This window comes from Sciurus vulgaris (genome assembly GCF_902686455.1).
Source record: "Sciurus vulgaris genome assembly, chromosome: 17".
In the NCBI taxonomy this organism is placed as follows: domain Eukaryota; kingdom Metazoa; phylum Chordata; class Mammalia; order Rodentia; family Sciuridae; genus Sciurus; species Sciurus vulgaris.
In genome coordinates this window covers 61,829,653-61,850,233 of record NC_136478.1, presented here as the reverse complement: position 1 = coordinate 61,850,233, position 20,581 = coordinate 61,829,653, and the positions used below count along the sequence as shown (strand labels likewise).

Sequence of the window (20,581 nt, the reverse complement as noted above, 5' to 3'; positions counted from 1 at the left end):
CACATGCTGCCTCTGTGCCTCTTCTTCTCTGGGCCAGGGTCTTCCGCCTGTTCTCTTCTGGTTTGCCCGGTCCCTCCTGGGAGGACATGGGCATCTACCGAGCACCTGCTGTGTGCCAGGGACAACACTGTACCTGCACCCACCATTTACTTTCTTTCCTCTTCTCTCTGTCTTGCTGCCCTCTCCTGGAGGAGAGAATGAACACATTTGAGCACCCACTGTGTACTGGGCACTTTGCATTCCATCTCATTGTTTTTCCCCGTCCTCTCCTTTTCCTTCTGAGCTCTGGGCCCTCTTTCAAGGCAAGGAACACACTTATTGAGCACTTCTGGTATGCCAGGCAATTGTGTGCTCCCTCTACTCTCCCCTCATCCTCCAGTCTCCACTGACCTATGGTCTGACAGCCTCTGCTTCTTTCTTTCAGGGAAGGACATGGGCATGATCAGGTACTTATTGTATGCCACTTTTCTTACATCCACCCTCCCCTCCCTTGTTTCTGTTGTCTTATCTCTGGTTTCTCCTTTCTGCTCCTTCTGCTCTTTCTTGGGCAATTACAGAGCACCTGCTGGATGCCAGGCCATTAACGTCCCACCTCATTTCCTCTGCCTCTTTCTCTCCACCCCTCTTGCTCAGCCAGCTTCTCTCTCCCTCGCTTCTCTGAGCTGGGCATTTATCTAGTGCCCCCAGTTGCACCCCAGGATTCGCCCGCACCTCCCCTTCCCTTCCTTGCCGGTTCTTCTCCCCTCCTGCTCCACCTCTGCTCCCGCTCTCTCCTCCAGGTGCCCTGCCTCCCTGCACACCATCCTGGCTCCCTCTCCCAGCTCCTCCGCCCTGCCAGCTCCCTCCCGCAGAAGGAAAGGAGCCTGTGCTGGGCACTGCTGACCCTTGGGGTCACCTCCTAGGCTCTGTTCCCTCCCTTCCTCCTGGCTTCTTCCTCTGCTCATGGCTGGGCAGGGAGTGGGCACTTGTTGAGTACCTACTATATGCCAGCCACAGCTTTTCTTCTTTGTTCTCTCTACTGAAGTTTTCCTCTCCTTTCTCCTGGAGAACACTTAAAGAGCACTTACTGTATGCCTCGTAGGTTCTACCTATGATCCCCGCTCCTTAGGCTGTCTTTCTTCCTGTTTTTCCTCTGCAATGATTTCTTCTTTCTTACCTATCTCTCCTGAAGAAGGGAAGGGGCATTTATTGAGTGCCAGCTGTGTGCTGAGCTCTTTTTAAGCACTTCCTTCCCTTCTCACAATCTGCTCCCCCTTCTCCTCCTTCCTGCTCCCTGTGTTCTCAGGAAAGGGAAGGGGCACTAATTGATCGCCAGCTGTATGCAACACACACTGACACCTCTCTCTGTAGCTCCCTCTCTTCTCTTTCTCTTCTCATCAGTGGAAGGTCCAAACTTTCTAGGCGGGAGGGGTTTGGGGTTCCTCTGAAGCCACCACTGTGGAAGGGGGGGCAAGTTGGCATCGCCTTGTATGCTGGGAAGACTGAAACAGGGCCGATTTGGGTTCCCATCCAACTTCATCTGAGTTCTCATGGACAAGGCGTGGGTGAGCGCAGCGCTCCTTTGGAGGGGTGCTGGGGGTCTCTGGGGAGGCCGCAGCGGGAGCTGGTCTGAGTAGCTGCCCAGGGTCTCCTCCTTCCTCTCCCAGGCCCTGCAGGCAGAAGCAGGGCAGGGGGTGGGTGGCGAGGCTCTCCCCTGCCGCCTGGTCCTGGGGTCCCTCCCTCTGCCCCTCATTCTCTCACAGGCTCCCAGTCCTCTGCCCCCACCTATGTCCTCTTCCTCTGCCACACTTTCCTCACATGCCGGTGCCTGCCCGCACCCTCCTGTCACCGGGTCTCCTGATGGCCCCCGCCACTGCCCCCCCTCCTTCCTCCCTCTCCCCCTTCCTTCCCCCTTTCTTGCTCCTCCTCCTCCCTCCCCCCTCCGCAGCCCACTCCCTCCTCCCGTCCATCCGCCACAGCTGCCCACGAGGCTCTGCTCTCATCCTTCCCCTTCTTTCACCCACCCCACCTTTTCATGCTCGCCCTTCCCAGACCCTCACACCACCTGTGCCCTCCTCCCCACCGGGAGGCACTGAGGGGAGTGGAGGGGACCGCAGCAGGCGAGGCAGGTGCCCCTTGCCTCCTCCCACACTCCCGCCCTTCCCTCGCCCAGCTGTCTCTCCCGGAACCTTCATCACTTTCCCCCCTCGCTCTCCCCTTCCGCGTCCCCTGGCTCCCTCCCCACCACAGTCCCTGGGCCGCAGGGCCTCCCCTTCCTCTGAGGGTGGTGCTGACACCTCTGCCCTGCCCCCTCTCTCTGTCCCTAAGGCCAGAGGGTGGTGACCAGCAGACTGGCAGGCCCCTCCACAAAGCTGAAGTCTTTATCCCGCTCAGGACAAGGGCCTTCCACCGGGCTTCACCCTTCACTGGGTTCACGTCCCTCCAGGTCCCAGAACCTGGCTCTCATGGCTCAGTGACACATTCTTGTCCTCTGCAGCTCCTGGCTGACGCTGATGGGACCCAGGGTCAGTCCTGGACTAGGAAGGACACTTGACCTGTGGGAAGGTGTCCAGAGCCCGGCAGGGTCTCCCCTTCCTTGCTCCTCCTGCGCCTCCCCCTCCAGCTCCGAGCCCTGGTGCCTTTGGCAGCGTCTCTGCAGGGACTCCCTAGCCTGGCTCCACTCAGAGGGCAGCCAGGCCCTCGCCACTCCTCGCTGACGGTGGCTCTTGCTCATGGTCCCTTCTTCCCTCACATCCCCGTGGTTCTGCCAGACAGAGCGCAGGGCAAGACTTGAGGGTCCCTGGTGGCCAGCTGTATGGGGTGGGTCCCCCTGCAGGCCCCTGTGAGGGATCCACATGGAAGTCTAAATTCCCAGGTCAACAGGCCCCCCCAGGAACAGACACAGAGGACCGTCCTCCTCTGACCCACACCTCGGTGGTCTCTGGGCAACTCCTAGAAATGATTCATCCAGGCTCCTGGCTGTCACCACAGCACGGGCCGGTGACCCACCCAGCACTGCTGGACCCAGCCTCGGCCTGTTGTGCTTTTTATTCATTCCCTCCCTCTGTCTCTCGGTCTGTCTCCCTCTTTCTCTGACTCTCTTCCTCTCTGTGTGTCTGTCTCCCTCTCTCTCCCCACTTTTTCTCTTTCTTTCTCCCCCTCCTTCTCTTTCTCCTGTTTCTCTTCCTTTCTGTCTCCCTGTCTCTCTCCCTCTTTCTCTGTCTCTCCATCTTCTCCCTCTGTCTTCCTGTCCTGTCTGTCTCTTTCTGCTCCTGCCCTTTCTCCTCTCATCTCTCTCCCTCTCTCCTTCAATGTCTCTCCATCTGCCCGTCTTTCCTCTCTCCCTCCCCCTCCCTATCTGTTCTCTCTCTTCCTGCCCTCTTTCTCTTTTCCCTCTCTAACTCCCTGTCTCCCATATCCTACCCTCTTTCTCCATTCTCTCCTTCCCCCTCTCCCCTTCTCTCATTCCTCTCCTTTCCTCTATCCCTCTCCCCATTCCCTCTCTCCTCTCCCTTGCTTTCTCTTCCTTTCTTTGTCCTCTCCCTTTCTCTCTCATCTCTCCCTCTCTCCTCTCTCCCTTTTCTCTCTCCCTCCCTCTCCTCTCTCTCTCTCATCTCCCTCCCTTTCTCCCCTCTCTCCCTTTCTCTTTCTCACTTCCTTTCTCTCCTTCTCATCTCCCTCCCTTTGCCTCTCATGTCTCTCCCTTTCCCTCCCTCTCTCCTCTCTCCCTTTCTCTCTTCCTTTCTTTCTCTTCTCCCTCTCTCCTATCTCTCCCTCTCATCTCCCTCCCTTTACCTCTTCTCTCTCCCTTTCTCTTTCTCTCTTCCTTTCTCTCCCTTTCTCTTTCTCACTTCCTTTCTCTCTCCTTCTCATCTCCCTCCCTTTCCCTCATGTCTCTCCCTTCCCCTCTCCTCTCTCCCTTTCCCTATCATCTCCCTCCCTCTCTCTCCTCTCTCTCTTCCTTTCTCTCTCTTCTCCCTCTCTCCTATCTCTCCCTCTCTCATCTCCCTCCCTTTCCCTCTTCTGTCTCCCTTTCTGTCTCATCTCTCTCCTCTCTCTCCCTTTCTCTTTCTCTTCCTTTCTCTCCCTCCCTTTCCCTCTCCTCTCTCTTCCTCTCTCACCTCTCTCCCTTCCCCTCCGCCTCCCGTTCTCTGTGTCTCTGTCCCTTCCTCTGGCGTCCCTCATTCCCCAGGCTGTCCGTCCCCGCCTTCTCCTCTCCCAGCCCCCTGCCCTCAGCCAGCCAACTCCTGGGGGTGCGCCACCCTCCACATTCCTGTTCTCCCTCCAGTTCCACCTCTTCCCTCCTGGCCGGTCTCCCCTGGCTTCCACTTTCTCCTTTTCCCCAGTCTCAGTCCCTCTCTCCCCCGCCCCGGCCACCAGACGAGCCAGGGGGAGGTCTCTGTGGGGATGGAGGTGGCTTTTGCTGTGCCGCCTGGCCCTGGGCGATCCCGGCGCGCTGGGCTGAGCGAAAGCCCCAAGCCCAGCCGCCCAGCCTCCCCCAGCGCCTCCCTGCCGACCCGCAGGGTCCACGAGCCCTTCCCTCCCTCCAGGCGCAGTCGTGCGGTGCTCCCTCTCTGCGCTCTGCGTCCTCTGCCCCTCCCGCGCCACCTTCCTCTCTGGGCGCTCTCCACCCTCGGGGTGGCCTTGCTCTCTGCTCCTCCTCCCTGGGCATCCCCTACAGCCACCCTCTGGCTCCCGTCCGTCTCTCGCTCCCTTCTTTCCCACCCATCGCCTCCCGCGCCTTCCCCTGGCACTTCCTCCTCTCACTAGCTCGCCTCCCTCCCCTTCTCCCGTAGTGCTCCCCCTTTTCTTTTTTTCTTGTACTCTCTACCCTTTTGGCTTCTCCTCTCGCTTTTATCTTTTCTCTCCTCCTCCCTTCTGTCCTTCCACAGACTCTGCCTCCTCTTCCTCTCTCCCCTTCCTTCCCACTGTCCTTTGGGAGATCGCCAGATCTGCTTGTCCTCGCTCCCTTCTTTCCCCTCTGAATCGCCCCCTCCCGTTCTCGATTGTCTGGAGAGGGCCTCCTCCGGTCTCAGGCCGGCTCCTCCCTTGCCCCAGTGCTCAAGGTTCCCAGACTCTGAGGAGGTGGGCCACCTGGAACAGAGCTGCCAAGCCAGAGCCCAGGCGCTGTGACAGAACTTTGTGACATTTGTTCTCTCTCTTTTCTGTCTGTCCTGGACGCTGGACACACCCTGGAGGAATCAAGCCCACCAAAAATCTGGGAAGGAGGAAACGAGGAATGGGACCAGAGACAGGAAACAAGTTGCCTATAGACACAGCATGTAAGTGGCAGGGCCAGGACAGGGTGGGCCCCCTGGGGCGGGCTAGGGATAAGCTTCTGGACTGGAGTTGAGCTTGGGGAGAAGGGGATCAGACATTCCGCTCCCAGGCACTTCCCCCTCTTCTCCTCAGGTAGCAGAGGACTCAGCATGGGAGGACCCTACTGGATTTCCATTTCACCCATGAGAAACGACTCCCAGCGGTTCAAAAGACCAGCAGCAGCTAGGACACGGGCTCCAGGAAAGACCTTCCATGAAGGACCAACAGCCTCCGCTGCAGGGCACTTTCATCCTTGGAGGGAACCCTCTGTTGCCACCTCCTGGCAGCACGTGGAACAGCAACCCTGCTGTATTAAACACTGAGAATGATCCTAAGGGAGAAGGACAATGCCAAGAATGCCTGGGGGAGGCAGAGGGAGGCTGGGTGGGGAGAGGACAAATTTGCAAAATGCTGTAGAAATGAACATATTTACTTCTAATATATAAATATCCTGCCCAACGAGCATCCTGCTATGGCAGTTCACTCCCTGGAAACTCCCGTGCTGTCAAGTCATTCAGAGGAATCTCCTGTGCACCCCCCCCCTCAGGTGATGCATTACGGGAGAAAAGGGCCTGGAACCTGGTTTACACAAGCTTTCTTGGAAGACTAGTTCCAGGGATTGGGCCAAATTGAGTATGTTCCCTTTGTAACACCATCATACCTTACTAACGGAAGGTGGATGTGAGCCAAGGTGGTGGGCCAACAGCTAGAGGCCAAAGAACAAGCCCCTGCTCCTCACCATGGAGTGTCCCAAAGGTAAAAAGCCCACAGACTTGTTTCTAGAAGCCACAGCATGGAGCAGTGGAGTCTTACAAAATCCAAAAATTAGACTTCCAAATCCTAAGACCACATGCCATACAATTAGTGCTAAAAGAGTTAAATGCCAGTATGAAACCCTAGATTGGGAAAGAGGAGCCTCCACACACCAAGGACCAGAAAAGGACACTGGAGGAGTGAGGCAGGAAATGGCAGCAGTCCCCTCACTGAGACCTCATGTCTTTGACCTGGAGCCATGCTGAAGAGCCCAGAAGAGAATGTGGACTGAGCTGGGGCCAGGACAGTGGAGAAAGAGGAGGGAACATGGCAGAAAAAGGCAAGAGGGATAAAGCTGGGGGTGGGCAGATGAGAACAGTGCCAGAGGTTTGGCCTGGTGGTTATCTAATGATCCACTCATTAAAGGTCTTAAATGCCAGGAGGGATGGCATTTCGTCCTGTGGATGCTGGGGGACCACAAGAGGGCTTCAGTGGTATCAAGCTCCTCGTGAGGAGGATGGATGGTGAGTGGGGGAGGCTGGAGGCTAGGAGGCCAAAGAGGAGGCTGGACTGATGGGCCAGGAGGGAGAAGATAGGCCTGAGCTGAGGCTGTGGCCGCATAGAAACAGGAGAAGAGAGAAAGCCAGGGAGACCTGGAGGGGCAGGAATAGTGGTGCAGGGCCAGGCTTGGGGTCAACCAGGGTCCTTGGAAGGATCCCAGAGCAACTGAGAGTGGGAAGTGCTGACTTCTTTAGTAGTTCCTGAGGCACCAGGAGCCAGGAAGCAGGTATGGTCCTGGTGATGTGGCTCCCTGGTCACCAAGTCATGCAGTTAGCCCACTGGTCCTGGCTGAGAAGTGGCAAGGGAAGAGTCAATCAGCAGAGTGGCAGTTGGGCAGACAAAGCGCAAGCAGCAAACAGGCTGCCTGGCAGAGCCCACCATGCCCGAGCAGGCCTAAGGTGCGGTGGGCCAGTTCCTAAATAAGCTGGGGAAAGCTGACCTGTTACCCCACAGCAGCCCAGCCTGCACATGGCACGGATGCCTGCTGAAGCATGCTCCCTGATGTACTGCAGCTCCAGACACTCCGAGACACACACACTGAGTCTTTGCAATTCAGTGACCTCAACCTCCCACTTCCCAAACTGAGGATAAAATGGAAGTTGGCAAACCTGAATGGGTTTCAGGGATAACCAATAGCATTATTACTTTTCCAAACCTCACTTAGCGTAAGTCTGGGACCAATAACATTGACCCAAGTGCTATATAAACCCCCAGATTACTAAATACAGAGAGCAACCCATCAGGTCCCCTCTCATCCTGTGAGAGCTGTTTCTACGCACCTTTAAATAAATCCTGCTCTTACACTACTCTTCCTGGTCTCTGGATTTCATTCTTGAAATCTGTGAGACAAGAACCCAGAAAGAAGAAATTGATGGTGAGCTGCTGGGTTTGCTGCAACACTGGAGGGCGTGGCCCACATGAAGAGCTGCAACTCATGCTGGCTGCAGAGGCTGCAGCTTGTGCAGACCCCACCCGCCAGCAGAAACCTTTCCAATTTATATTGGTAGCAGGTCAAGAGCAACACACCTGCGCAAAACCATTCACAAGTGCATCTGTTTGCTGATGTAGAGACTATCTCCTAACAGTGACCAGGTCACAGAAACCCCAGGCTGTCTCCAGCCAGGGGAGCTGGGGGCAAGAGCCTGGGGTGGGCAGAAGGCTTTTCATTATGGATCCTAATATATCTAAGTCCCTGGAAACCAGTCAGTAAAACTGACTGAGTTCTACAGGGACAAGCAGGAATGGGTAAAGTTTAATAAGGACAGAGACCCAGGGAGCCTGAAGAAACTCAGATGTTGACTAGAATACCGCAGAGGAAGTGCCAGCCTGAGAGCAATCAAAAGTCTTAGAGGAAAAGTATGTGAACAGATAAAGATCCCAAAGCCTAATACATTAACCAGATGCCCTTGCAAATGGCTGTGGGGGAGGGATGTGCAAAGCAGACCAAGGGTTAAGAACTGAGTAGTGAACAGATTCCCAAAAAGCACCAGTGAATACTTGTGGGATAATCTGCCGCACAGAGGAATCCACGTGGAACAGCGTGCCAGTGGCATCCCACTCCCACCGTCAAGGAAATGTGGAAGTCAGAACCCTGGGCACGTTTGTGTAGTACAGTAAGGAAGTGTGACCCCTGGCCCACAGGCACCTGACACAGCAGGCCCTTTGTAAATACTCAGAATGTAAATTGGCCAGTGCCAATTTACTCTCAGTGTGCATTTGAATGATTGACTCTCAGGCCATCTGCCAAAGTGCATGGGGGAGGGGTCTGAGCCACTGGGGTGCTGGGAAGGTGTGAGAAGGTGCAGGGCAAGGCCCTGAGTGAGAACTCGCACACCTGAGCCACTGCCTCCCTAATGGAAGTACAGGATGAGCAACTCAAAAGGCATGTGCTGCCTGCCATGAGCTGACCCAAGTCCTCTGAGAGCCTCGGCCTGGCTCACATGCGCCTGTTGTTGGGAATGTAGGGTTGGAGCCACACAGGCCGTTTTGGTGTTTTCTTGACACAGGGTCTGGCTAAATTGCTGATGCTGGCCCGGAACTTGTGATCCTCCTACCTTGGCCTCCCAGGTAGCTGAGATTATAGGCATGCACCACCACGTCTGGCTTGGTGATACCATTTTCTAACCTATCAGATTGGCCCACGTTTGAGAAAATCTGCTGGCAAGGATGTGGGGACAAGGCTGGCTGCCTACGGGCAGGCCTGGGACTTTACCCTAGTCAGGCCTACATAGAGCACATGTTGGCTGGGATGGGGATGGGGACGGGGTCAGGGGTGGGTGGAGTAGCCCCAGTATATCTTTCTGGTGGGGCCAAGAATAGGGTGACTCTGTGCTGGCAAGGAAAGACCTTGGGACACAGCAGGTGCACACAGGACAGCATCCTTAATTCTTCTGTTAGAGAGTAAGTCACTAGGCCTCCACGTCTGGTGAATGTAGACATGCTGGGAAGGACAGGGCGCACCATGCTGCCCTCGTGCCACAGTGACAGATGAGCCTCATGAAGGTGCTTTTCATCTGCCACAGCAACTGCACTCTATCACGCGACCCAAGGAAATCATTCAAATGCACACCAGAGGCTGGACGACACTCACGCAGGGCTATTTATAACCACTAAAGCAGGAAGCAAGCTACATGTTGGACATTTGAGGAAGTTTAATCAACTGCCATAAGACACAACCGAATGCTTCACGGCAATCGTAATAACAATGATGACGGCCATTTTCTTGTTCCTGAATAAATATATTAAGTAACCCAAGCCTGTACATCAGGGCTATCTTGTAGCCAAAACAATAGCCACACTTGGCTGTTGAAAGCTGGAAACTTCAATGTAATGCAAGTGTTTTTAAATAGAAAAGGGGAAATAAACAGCAAGGGCCCCCAGCAGTCTGTCTTGGTGCTACACCCTGGGTAAGGTGACCCAGGTAGACCAAGGAAGGGATCCTAGTCACATCATCTGGCCCTGACTCCATTTTGGTTTCTTGCTCAAATACTACAGTTCTTCACGCCCAGAGGACTCCTAGAGGCCTGGCACCCAGAAGGCCCAGTGCTCCCCCAACAGCCAAGCAGGCTGACGGGCGGTGCTGCACATGGAACCCAGGGGCACACATGGCCAGCCAGTTCCAGCCACAGCCTCAGTGGGGAGGCCTGGGCCCACACCAAGTGAGGAGGTGCCTTGGGAGCCTGGTCGAGGCCACCCAGAACAAAGGCACTGAGACTGGAGAGAACTCAGCATGCTCCCAAACTGCAGGGCTGGGGTGGGCCAGGCCATGGGGTGCAGAAACCATGTCCCAGAGCTTGGACTCCAGCCTGAGGGCAAAGAGGTGCCTCTGGGGCTGAGGTGGGGTCACAGGGAAGGGGGCACAGCAGATGCACTCTAATCTGCCACCCCTCTGCCAAAAAGAGACCCCGGGAGGATAAGGCCTCACCCAGGGCTGCCTAGAGACCCCTTGGAAGGAGGCATCTTTCTGCCTCCATGGGATGAGGAGACAGGAGGGGCCGGCAAGTCCTTCTTGGGATGACCAGGGATGTGGGAGATTGGGTAGAAGGGAGTCCTTGGCTGAAAGAGGGTAGGCTGCTCACCGGCCACTACCTCCGCTGCCACCCCCACTCCCACCGCCACTCTGGCCCCCGGCGTCTGGTGCTCCTGACATCATGAGGAACAGGACAACAGGAATGATGTACATCCACTGCAGGGCAGAGGGGGACAGACAGACAGAGACAGAGGGAGGTAAGTGTGGGTGCCACTCTGTTCAGGGTGAGGAAGGGGTTGGTGTGAGGGGGACCGCGTGAGGGGAGGGGCCCAGGTCCCCTACAGCACTACAGGTCGGGGCAGGGACGGCAGGGTACAGAAGGGCGAAGGTGGGAAGGGGTCTGGTCCTCACTCAGGCCTCCTGTGGTGGTGGCGCGGGCCCCGGGGCAGCAGGACGCAGGGCCGTAAGCAACACGGCCCCCCCCAGGATGAGGTGCCACTGAGGAGGGAGGGGAGCGCAGGTCAGTGGGCTCTGGGGGCCTCAGGGAGGGGGGGCCCTCGAGCAAGCAGCTGGGCAGGGAAGGCAAGGTCTCTACCTCTCTGGGCCTCAGATTCCTGAAGCTTAACTGTTCAACTTCCCTTTTGCCAGGAGCTGCTGAGTGCCTCAGGGAAGGCACTCAGTGCTCACAGGCCACCAGGACCCTCCCACCTTGCCCGAGTACCACTGGTCTTGCTGTCCCCTACCTTGCCTGGGGCCTGTGCCATGGCCTAACACAGGTTTCATGACTCAAGGGACCAGAGCGCTGGGTGAAACCAACCTTCTCCAGTAGGGCTCACTCCTCCAGCACTCCTGCCCACCGTGGCTCCTAGGCCTCTCTGGCCACAGATCTGCTTTTAGCAGCACAGGTCCTTCCTTCCTGGGCCCTAGGCCCACTCCTGGCCACCTCCACCCTTCTGTCCTCCAGCACCCCTCCCCAGATTCACCACTCTTTGCCTTCCTGCTCAAACCCCTGAATGCCCCCCCAGCCTCCCTCACTCCGGAGACCTCTGCCCATCCCTGCCTCTCCTGCCTTATGGGAGCTGCTCCAGCCTCTGCCCACCCACCCACCCTGTGCTAATCTTCTTCCAAATAAGTCTGTGAATGCTATGCCCACAAATCCCTGGCTGGGGCTTCTGGGCTCCTAGGGCCACTAAGCTCTGGAAAGTTTCACCTGCTGACACAAGCAGGGGTCCACAGCCCTCAGCCCTCTAAACAAGTTGACTCAGCCCAGATACCAGAGACAAGCACGAGTCACCTGGGCAGAAGAAGGGAGGACCAGCCTTTTGGGCAGGGCCTGTAGGGAAGAGGGCAGGGAGGGCAGGGGAGGCCCACTCACATATTTGGCAAAAAAGGACTTCTGCTCCTGGGGGTTTTTGGCCTTCTGGGCCTGCTCCATCTCCAGGCGCTCAATGAAGGCTGCTGTTTCCGGACTGGGGAGCAAGTGGAGGAAAACAAAGGGGTAAGGGGCAGGAGACCAGGGACCCAGAGACCTGAGGCATCCAGACAGGATGCCAGCAAAGGCAGCAGCAGGACCCTCCTTCACCCCCTTCGGTACTCACCCGGGGGCTGTGCCTGGGGGCCGCAGCTGCACAGAGGTATTGAACAGTTCCAGGTCCACATCCTCCACCTCATGGCCGCGGCATCCCCCAGGATGTGTCACCACTGACACACCCACCACATTGCCAGCCACATCCACGTGCAGGGTCAGCTGGTCTGAGAGGTGTGACTCCACCAGGGAACACTGGGGCAAGGGGGAAACAAGTCAGGGGAGCAGGGAGAGCAGGACCTGCTGCACTTCCCCCAAGACCCCCAAAACATCTTTTGAAACACCCCTCAGCTCTCTGCCACTCTCCCATGATGCTGCCCCACCCACCACCTGGAATGATCCCTCCAGAGCAAGGCCAAGTCTCTAACCTCCTGCCCTCTGTCCAGCAAGGGGCTTGATAAACACCAGGGTGCAAGTGTCAGGCTGGGGGCTAAGGTAGGTAGAGGAAACAATGATGAGGATCATCCTTGTAACTGACTCACCGCAGGGACAAAGGAAGAGACATAGTCACCAGCTTCTGACCCATCGGGGACCCCTGGCCGCCTTGGGACCCGCACCCGGTATAAGCCATTCAGGGCTGCCACATCCTGCAGGTCATGCAGAAGAGGGTGCCAAGTGAGAGCGATAGTACCCAGCCTCCCCAAGGCTGTGACCCCCACTGGGCCTGTTCCCAATTTCCCCACCCAGCACCCTGCACCCCAGGCTGGAACCACCCTGGTCTGTCCAGGCTACCCTCTCTGGGGGAAAAGCCACCCAGGATAGCAAAGCCCAGTTCATGGCAGAGTATAAGAATATCTGCCTCACTCTGCAGTTCCATTGGCAACAAAATTTTCTTTGCGGGCAGCTGGGACAGTGCACAATGCACACAGGCTATCAGGGTCAACCTCACCCAGTTCCATTGGCAATAAAATTTTCTTTGGGGGCAGCTGGGACAGGCGCAATGCAGACAGGCTATCGGGGTCAACCTCACCCTGACCTCTTTCACAGGGAGGGCTCCCTAGGCACGTGGCTACCAGAATGAAGCTGATGCTCCCAACCTCCCTCCATCAGGGCACCCGTGGGACTGACTCTGCTGGGGAGGACAGAACAGGCTGGGGGAGGCTGAGTCTGAGGCAGCCCTGAAGTAGCATGCCAGGAGGAACAGTCCATCTAACCATGGCCTTCCTCAAGGGCTTTGCTCCTCATGAGCAAGCCTCCTCCTAAGGGACCATGAAATGACACAGTCATATCTGGAAAGGCGGGAGGAGCCAATCATGGGAACCTGTGGGAGAAGAGGCAGCTAGACAGAGGGAGAAGGCTGGGCCAAGGCCTTGAGGCAGGCACACCATGTTTTGGGGCATAGAGGCTAACCAAGGTACCACTCAGCCTGCAGCTGAAGGGACAGAGGGCAGGAGGGAGGCAGAGGTACTTGGCTCCAACCTGCACCTGGAGGGAGGGGGCAGCTGGAGGGCTCACTGGATACCCCCACCCCAGTCCAGTCTAGGGACCCCACCTCACCCGAAGTCGGCCCCGCTCCTCCTCGCTGAGCTGCCGCTGTGACAGGGACAAGGTGCCATCCTGCTGATTCCAGAGTAGTGAGCCCCGTTTCCGGAAGTGGGCACTGTCATCTGTGGGGAGCTGGGCTCAGTGACCACCACCCCACCTCAGCCCTGCTGCATGAGAGCTGGATTCAAACCTTGGTCTGGCTCTGCCCCAGAGTGACTAGGTGGTTCATCCTGAGCTACCAGTCTTACATCTGCAAATTGGGGACACCCCTACCGTGTACTGATCCTGGGACACTTACATAACTTCTCTCAGCCTAAGTTTCCTCTGGGCTGACCAGGGTCTGGTTTGGGAAATCTGGGGAGGCAGCCCAGCTTCACTGTAGCAAATACCAACACTCTGGGGCCTCTGACTCCATTACAAAGCCATGTGTAGCACTGACAGCTGGCTCTGGCTTGTCTGTCAAGCTGTTCAAGTTGGGCTTTCGAGCTAGTTCCAGTTCTGCCATTTGCTGATAGAGGGATATGTGTTCAGCTAACCCTAAGCCTGTTTTCTTTTCTGTAAAACAGGGCTAGCACTTAAAGCCATGACCTGGAAAGAGTGTCATGAGGACATCTGACATAATACACAAAAAGCATCAAATCACTAATGCAGCAAGCTTGACAACTCATCAGAAAAGTCGGCTCCAAAACCATTACTTCAGCACTGACCAAGTCTAGCACTGATCCTACAGGTCTAGGGGTATTTGAAGGTGCTGTACCATCTCTCTCTCCTGTCCCCAAGGCAACACCATTAGTGAATAGGCAGGTCACACACTGCAAAGACTGGACTTCACAGGCACCAGGTAAGTGTTGAGAAAATGACATGGCTGGACTTACCAATCTCAAATGAGTGCTCTAGCAGCAGTCCCACGGTGCCACAGCCCTCGCCCTCTCGGCCTTCAGTCCCCACCTGCAAGAGACAGGGTCCCAGGTGAGGACTAACCTAAGCGCTCCACAGGGCAAGGACCCACAGGCTCCAGGAATGACTGACTCTAGAACTGAAGAAACCTTATCTTAATGTTCAGGTCTAATTATTCTCATTTCACCAGGACTGCCCATTCATGATTATTCATGACCTGGACTGCCATCCTCAGAAAGGAAGACACTACAAACATGTTTAGGCTGTTCTCTTGTTTCCAAGGCAACTATTCCCAAGCCACTTTCAGGCCTTGCATTATAAATATTCATGAATTAAAGGGAACCCTCCTCGCTGGGGGCTCCTTTGTTTACTAATTAGTATCCAAATGTCCTCGTTTACACCTTAAAAGACCCAAGAGCCAAGACTCTGCCTGAGTCCCGCCCCCATCAAGCACATTCCAGGTTCTCCGCCTTCCTTTCTCTAACCCTTCAGATTTCCCCTGCATTCTCCACCTCCTCCCGCCCCTGCACCTGAGCGACCCGGTTTCCCGATGCATATTCAAGACCCGAAACTCTCTCCAGTCCTTCGAGCTGCCCCCGCGCCTTTTTTCATTTTAGTCACCCGGCCGTCTGATTGGCCCAGATTCCACCCGGCCACAACTTCCCGTGCACACTGTGGTCGAACTGCGGAGCCCTCACGCCCTGACCCAAGTGAACCTGCCCCGCCAGGTCTCCGGCGCAGACCCACTCCCCGTTCTCCACCAAGGCTCCCACAGTCCGCCGCTTTCCCTCCCCGTGGCGGCGGAATCGTGCCGGGCCTGGCGCCTCCTGCGCCTGCCTCATTCTCCAGGGTGTCCTACCTCATCCTTTCTCTCGACCCTGCCCGGCCTCGTCGCCACCTTAATCCACCTACAGGCCCACGACTTCCGTCGGCCTCTCCCGCTCCACAGAGTTGACGGGCACTCACCCCTCGCCCGGCTGCGGCGGCCCGGCAGCCGCTTCCCCGGGCTCGGCTGGGCGCTGCTGCCATCATCAGCAAGAGCAGGAGCAGCCGGGGTGTCCCGGCGCCGGCCGCCGCCATTTCAGGGTTTTCACATCAACCTAAGAGTTGTGAGCCGAGCGCCGCGGAGCACGCTGGGAGCACCCGGCCGCATCCCGACGCAGCCGCGCCTGCGCCGCTCCCTTGCGCCTGCGCATTGGCATGCATCCGCAGGCACTAAGGCCTGACGTCAACGGGTTGCCACCCCCTCCATCCGGGTCTCCAGGGCCTGCTCTTCCCGTGACGCCACCATCCGACAAACCTCTGTGACGTCATCAAATATGACTTGCTCGTTATGACGTCACAGTGCTCGCGGTCCGGCAGTGTGGTTTTCTACCCCGGCTCCTCCCTCCGCTCCCACCAAGGGTCTGGGCGTTGCGATGAAGCGGGGGTATGATCCTAAGCCGGCCCTCGGTGGAGCAGGTGAGCGGGGAACAGGTGGGAATGGCATGTGAGAGGAGGAGCCAGGCCAGGAGGGGTTGAACCCGGTGAGAGCGAAGTAAGGGATGGGGTCAGCTCTTCGGAGATCCTTGATAGCCTTCGCCTCAGCACTGTGCTGCTCTAGAACCAACCTGCCGGGGGGTCCGCGCCCAGCCTCCTGTGATGAACCCTCAAACTTTGTCCCTCTAGAACGTCCCCTGTTTCCAGCCTATCCCAAGGGACGACCCGGACGGCTGCAACGACACCTCCTGAGCGGCGAGTTCGACCAGCTGCGGGACTTCCCTATCTTTGAGAGCAACTTCGTGCAGGTGTGAAGCCCGGGGACCTCAGCCCAGAGCCTGGGCCCGACCCTCATCCTTCTGACTTGGGGAACCCCGTCTCTGCCTACTCCAGCCATTTCCCCATAATCCTCACAGTTGCTGACCTCCAGCTCCACCCGGTGACATCTGACCACCTCATCCCATATCTCTGGTCCTTGTCTATGGACTAAGCCAGTTTTCCTGACTTCACACCCATGATCCTTGTCCTTTAATCCCAAGATGGTGGCCTCTAACCCGATTTTCAACTCCCTTGATTTATGACCTTTTACCCTACTAAGATTCCTGACCCCTGGTACCTTTCCAGTTGTTTCCATCTATCCTGCCTCTAATCTCTGACCTCTGGTCCCAGGTGACCCGGTTTGGAGAAGTTGCCAACAAGGTCACCATGGGGGTGGCAGCCTCCAGTCCAGCCCTGGAACTCCCAGACTTGTTGCTGCTGGCTGGCCCTGCCAAGGAGAATGGACGCCTGCAGCTCCTCGGGTGACTGTCCCAACTAGGCCTAGACCTCCTCTTCCCTCCACCACGGGAACCCAGGCCCCTGGCAGCAGCTCCTTTCATCCAGACCACCCAGGGCCAGGAGCACTGCATGGCCACCAGCCCTCTCTGGGCAGCTGTCCGTTCAGGAGAAAGAGGTCAGGGCAGTCTACGGGAGCCAAAAATCAGAGACTAGACAACAGGACAAGGACAGTTCTCAGAAACACCCTGTTGGGGTCAGGACAGTGACCATTTATGCAGTGCTTCTGCATGCCAGGTGCTTCTGGGGCCATGCCCATTACCACATTTTACCTCATATCCTCATCCTGGGGCTCCTTGGTTTCAGCCTCCAAAGAAATAAAGTGAGGCTCAGAGAAGGGAACAGTTTCTCAGGGCCCCACATGGGTTAGGGGTCAGACTCCTCCTGATCTCAGATCTCCCAATTCCTGAATCCCAGTGCCATGTTACGTACTGCCCCTTAAGATCCTATTTTTTCATTAAAAAAGTAACAAGCTGGGCATGGTGGTATACACTTGTAGTCCCAGTGACTGGGGAGGCTGAGGCAGGAGGATATAAATTCAACTCAGTCTCAAAAAGTGCTGGGGATGTAGCTCAGTGGTGAAGTGCTCCTGGGTTCAATCCCCAGTGCCATACACACACAAAAGGACAAAAGTGACATGGCAGTAGATAGACCTTTTTCCCATGCTAGGCTCCTTCCCCCAGCCCCAGGTGTAAATCCAAAAGCACAGGCTTGTTGTATATTCACAGACAGTTCTGCCAGGGGGCTTCACTTTTTTGACCACATCTCACAGTTAATGAAAGAGATGGCAGGTTAGGGAGAGAAGAAGGTAAGGAAAGGAAGAAAGTAAGGAGACAGGAACAGAGGGATGTATCTGAACCTACTGAGACTCATAGCCTTGTGTCGTCCCCGACCTAGGTGGAGGACATTTCACAAAGCACTATCCTGACACTGGTATTTTTTTCAACATATTTTAAATGCTCATTTTAAGCTGGGCACGGTGACGCATGCCTGTAATCCCAGCGGCTGCAGAGGCTGAGGCAGGAGGATTGCAAGTTCAAAGCCAGTCTCAGCAATTTAGTGAGGCCCTGAGCAACTTAGTTAGACCCTGTCTCAAAATTAAAAAATAAAACCAGTGGGGGAGGTGGCTCAGTAGCGAAGCACTCCTTGGTTCAATCCCTAGCACCAAAAAAAAAAAAAAAAAAAAAAAAAAAGCTAATTGGGTCCCACCAATTGATCTCACCACCTCTTGGGGGGGGTCACCTGCAGTTGGAGAACACTGGCAACATGCTGAGGGGGGACTTTGACCCGCCATCATCTCCTTCAGCTTCCTAAGCCCCCTGCCCCAAATAAACAGACCACCAAGGGAAAAACATTCAGCTTGCTCTGCAAATGGGGGCTGGAGATTCATCCTCACCCCTCCTGCGTAGCCAGGGTACAGCCCTGGGCTGTGACTGACAGGCATACAGAAGTGTTCGCATGTCTGTCACAGTAGCTAGGCACTTCCTTCCTGCTGTGCTCCCCCAGCGCTAGACACTGCCACTTCCTGTGGGCAGTGCAGCCCAGGCTCCTTTGGGATGTACACACTGAACAAGCTTTTGTCACAGTGTGATGGGGGATGTCCTTGCACAAGTCTGCCTGCAGATGGTCTGTGTTCAGATCCTGCCTTCATGTTTTCTTCTCTGGGTTTGGCCAAGCTTCCTAGCTGTATGTGCCTTGGTTTCCTCGTCTGGAAAGTGGGAATGAGAGAAAAGCTGCCTTCCAGGCTGTTGGGGATGAACTGAGCAGGTGTGAAGTGCAGGAACAGTGCCTGGCAGAGTCAGCGCTCTGTAGGGGTCAGCGGTTCCTCTTCCTTTTGGAGGCACATAATCAAGCTGCCCACTGAAGGACACTGGGGTTTTGTCCAGTGACTTTGAGTTATAGCCAGAGAGGCAGGGGACATCAGTGTGTAAGTCTGTGCACAGGTGTGAGGGTGTCTGTCAGATCAATTCCTGGAGATAATATTGCCAGATCAGAGTGGGGTTGTGGCTGGCTAGTGTTGTGGTTAAGCACGTTTTATGGTTCTGAACACCGGACTTGGTCCCGAGCCCAGCTGTGTGGTCTGGGCCAAGTTGTCAGCCTCTCTTGACTGTTACCTCTGTCTTGTTGAAATTTCAGTCCCACTGGGGGCCTGAGCAGTTCATTTATTCAAATATGCAACAAGCATCCATTGAGCACCTGCTAATGTCGCTCAGGGTGCCAGGGAAATCAGCACTGGACAAAGCCAAGCAGTTCCCTGCCCTCTCGTCACTCACTGCAAGGCAGACAGGATAAAGGGCAAGTTGCTGATCAGGGTACCACCTGTGAGGACTTAGGGAAGGGCCAAAGGAGGTGTACAAAGGTGGACGTGGTTATATGTAGAAGGTCGCCCAAGAGAGATGTGAGAGAGAGGAAGTGGGAGAGTCACAGGGATGATTGGCCAGGAGGGTTGCAGGTGGAGAGACAGCCTGTACAAAGGTCCTGGGGAATCTTGAAGCCTGCCGTGTTTATGGAACAGTGAGGAAGCTGGTGTGGATGGAGGTGCAAAAGATAGGGCAGAGGTAACAGCAGATCAGCTCCCACAGGGTCGTGATCCAAGGTGAGAACTTGGACTTCAGATGAGCAGCTTTTTGGCGCAGAGGGAGCCGAGGTAAAGTGTTAACCAGTGCCCTCTGGCGGCCTCGTGGGGAACTGGTTGTAAGGCTGCCTCTCGAAGCCCTGGGGAAAATTAGATGACTGGACCCGGGATGGCAGCGGAGTTAGAGATAGTTGGATTCACCTTAGAGGTGGAGCCGTCAGGATTTGGTGGCAGGATAGGATGGAGTATGAAAAAGAAGGCTGAGTCCCGGACGACTCCGAGAGCAAGTGCAGGTAGGTAGCCAGGGGGGCAGATCTGGAGAAGGGGAGGGGACTTCAGGAATTTGATTGTTGAGCACGTCAGTACAACATCCAAACGGGAATTTCAAGTAGGCAGTTTCATGTTCGAGTCGGGTTCGGAGAGAGGACCAGCAGGTCCTCTCGGAAGGAGGTTGGGATGAGCTTCATTCAAGAGGCAATGAAAGCGAAAAAAACGGTTCCTCCCGGGCAGAGGGGCGGCCAGGGGCGGGGCGGGGGGCGGGGGCAGGCTGTCGTCCAGCAGAGCTGCGCCTGAGACCGTCCCTCCTGCCCGCCCGGCCAGGCTATTCCCCTTGCAGTTCGTCCAGCTCTTCGTCCACGACGAATGCCGCCGGCAGCTCAAGGTCAAGTTCCGCACCGGCCGCGCTTTCTACCTGCAGCTGCGGGCCCCGCCCGAGACCCGAGACCGCGAGTTCGGCCAATGGGTGCGGCTGCTCTACCGCCTGCGTTTCCACTCGGCGGAGGGAGCTGTGCCGTTCACGCAGGAATACTCGGCGCTGGAGGACGAGGGCGAGGACGAGGACGAGGACGAGGACGAGGACGAGGAGGCGGTGCGGCTGGGCGGGGAGGAGGTGAGGGGCGCGGCGCCTGGGTGTGAGAGTCCAGGTGACCCACCCTCTCCCGGGTCCTTAGGGGTGTCCGAGTAGAAGACAGCAGGGTGGGCTTCAGGACTCCGGCTAGGCGGCTCTAGCTTGCTAATGGGCCCAGCGGTGCCGGGAGGGTGCCCGCACCTGAAGAGCTGGCTCCACCAAGCCGAGGACCAGCTCCCAGAAAGGCTGGGACAGGTAGGCAGCAGTTCCAGACGCAAGGGTGCCGCAACCCCGGGCCTCTTGCCCGGGCCTCTTGCCTCCCCAATGGCCCAGAGCGCCCCCAGCACCAGACCCTGTGCAGCTCAGAGCCTGAGACACACTCTCCCCACCCAGCTCCAAGCCACAGAAGTCAGACTTGACCCGCAGGCCTCTGAACTCTGGGGACTGTGATTCTGCCAGCATCCTTCGAGGTCACCAAAGGACCCGAAATCAAAGTACCTTACCTCAGGGCCAGACAAATGAATTATAAAAGTTAATAAAGATCGTCCACTTAAGAGCTAACCACCTCGCTCAGGCAGCCTGCAGTGGCATGCGCACGTGGCTGCCTCAGAGGTCGCCGGTGAGCTGTGTCCAGCTCCATGGGCCATCGAGACTGGTGCCCATCACTGCCCCATGGCTCCCGCAGGAGCACAGCCTTCCCAGCAGGACCTGTGGCTGAGGCCACCCCCTCTGCTTTTGGCAGCTAATCTGAGGGCTCCCTGCACATGGGCTTCACCTCTGGAGCTCCAACCATAAGCC

At 56.5% G+C, this 20,581-nt stretch overlaps 2 protein-coding genes across 5 annotated transcripts; one reads left to right on the top strand and one right to left on the bottom strand.

Annotated features, from left to right (window-relative positions):
• Positions 1-9,245: 9,245 nt before the first annotated feature.
• EMC10 (ER membrane protein complex subunit 10) lies at positions 9,246-15,198 on the bottom strand. Of its 3 annotated transcripts, XM_079117477.1 has the most exons (8): positions 15,015-15,195; positions 14,027-14,099; positions 13,164-13,273; positions 12,149-12,253; positions 11,680-11,861; positions 11,457-11,550; positions 10,493-10,579; positions 9,246-10,297 (listed from the first exon to the last, which is right to left on the bottom strand). In XM_079117477.1, exons 1-7 carry the CDS (start codon positions 15,126-15,128, stop codon positions 10,493-10,495), a joined length of 765 nt encoding a protein of 254 aa, XP_078973603.1. In that variant the 5' UTR covers positions 15,129-15,195; the 3' UTR covers positions 9,246-10,297. The 3 variants fall into 3 exon arrangements, with proteins under 3 accessions (XP_078973603.1, XP_078973602.1, XP_078973604.1); XM_079117476.1 differs by lacking the exon at positions 10,493-10,579 and having other exon boundaries at positions 15,015-15,192; XM_079117478.1 differs by lacking the exons at positions 10,493-10,579; positions 12,149-12,253 and having other exon boundaries at positions 15,015-15,198.
• Positions 15,199-15,280: 82 nt separating this feature from the next.
• GARIN5A (golgi associated RAB2 interactor 5A) lies at positions 15,281-20,367 on the top strand. Of its 2 annotated transcripts, XM_079117479.1 has the most exons (5): positions 15,452-15,509; positions 15,717-15,835; positions 16,197-16,327; positions 19,537-19,825; positions 20,177-20,367. In XM_079117479.1, exons 1-5 carry the CDS (start codon positions 15,467-15,469, stop codon positions 20,231-20,233), a joined length of 639 nt encoding a protein of 212 aa, XP_078973605.1. In that variant the 5' UTR covers positions 15,452-15,466; the 3' UTR covers positions 20,234-20,367. The 2 variants fall into 2 exon arrangements, with proteins under 2 accessions (XP_078973606.1, XP_078973605.1); XM_079117480.1 differs by having other exon boundaries at positions 15,281-15,509; positions 19,537-20,308.
• Positions 20,368-20,581: the final 214 nt, after the last annotated feature.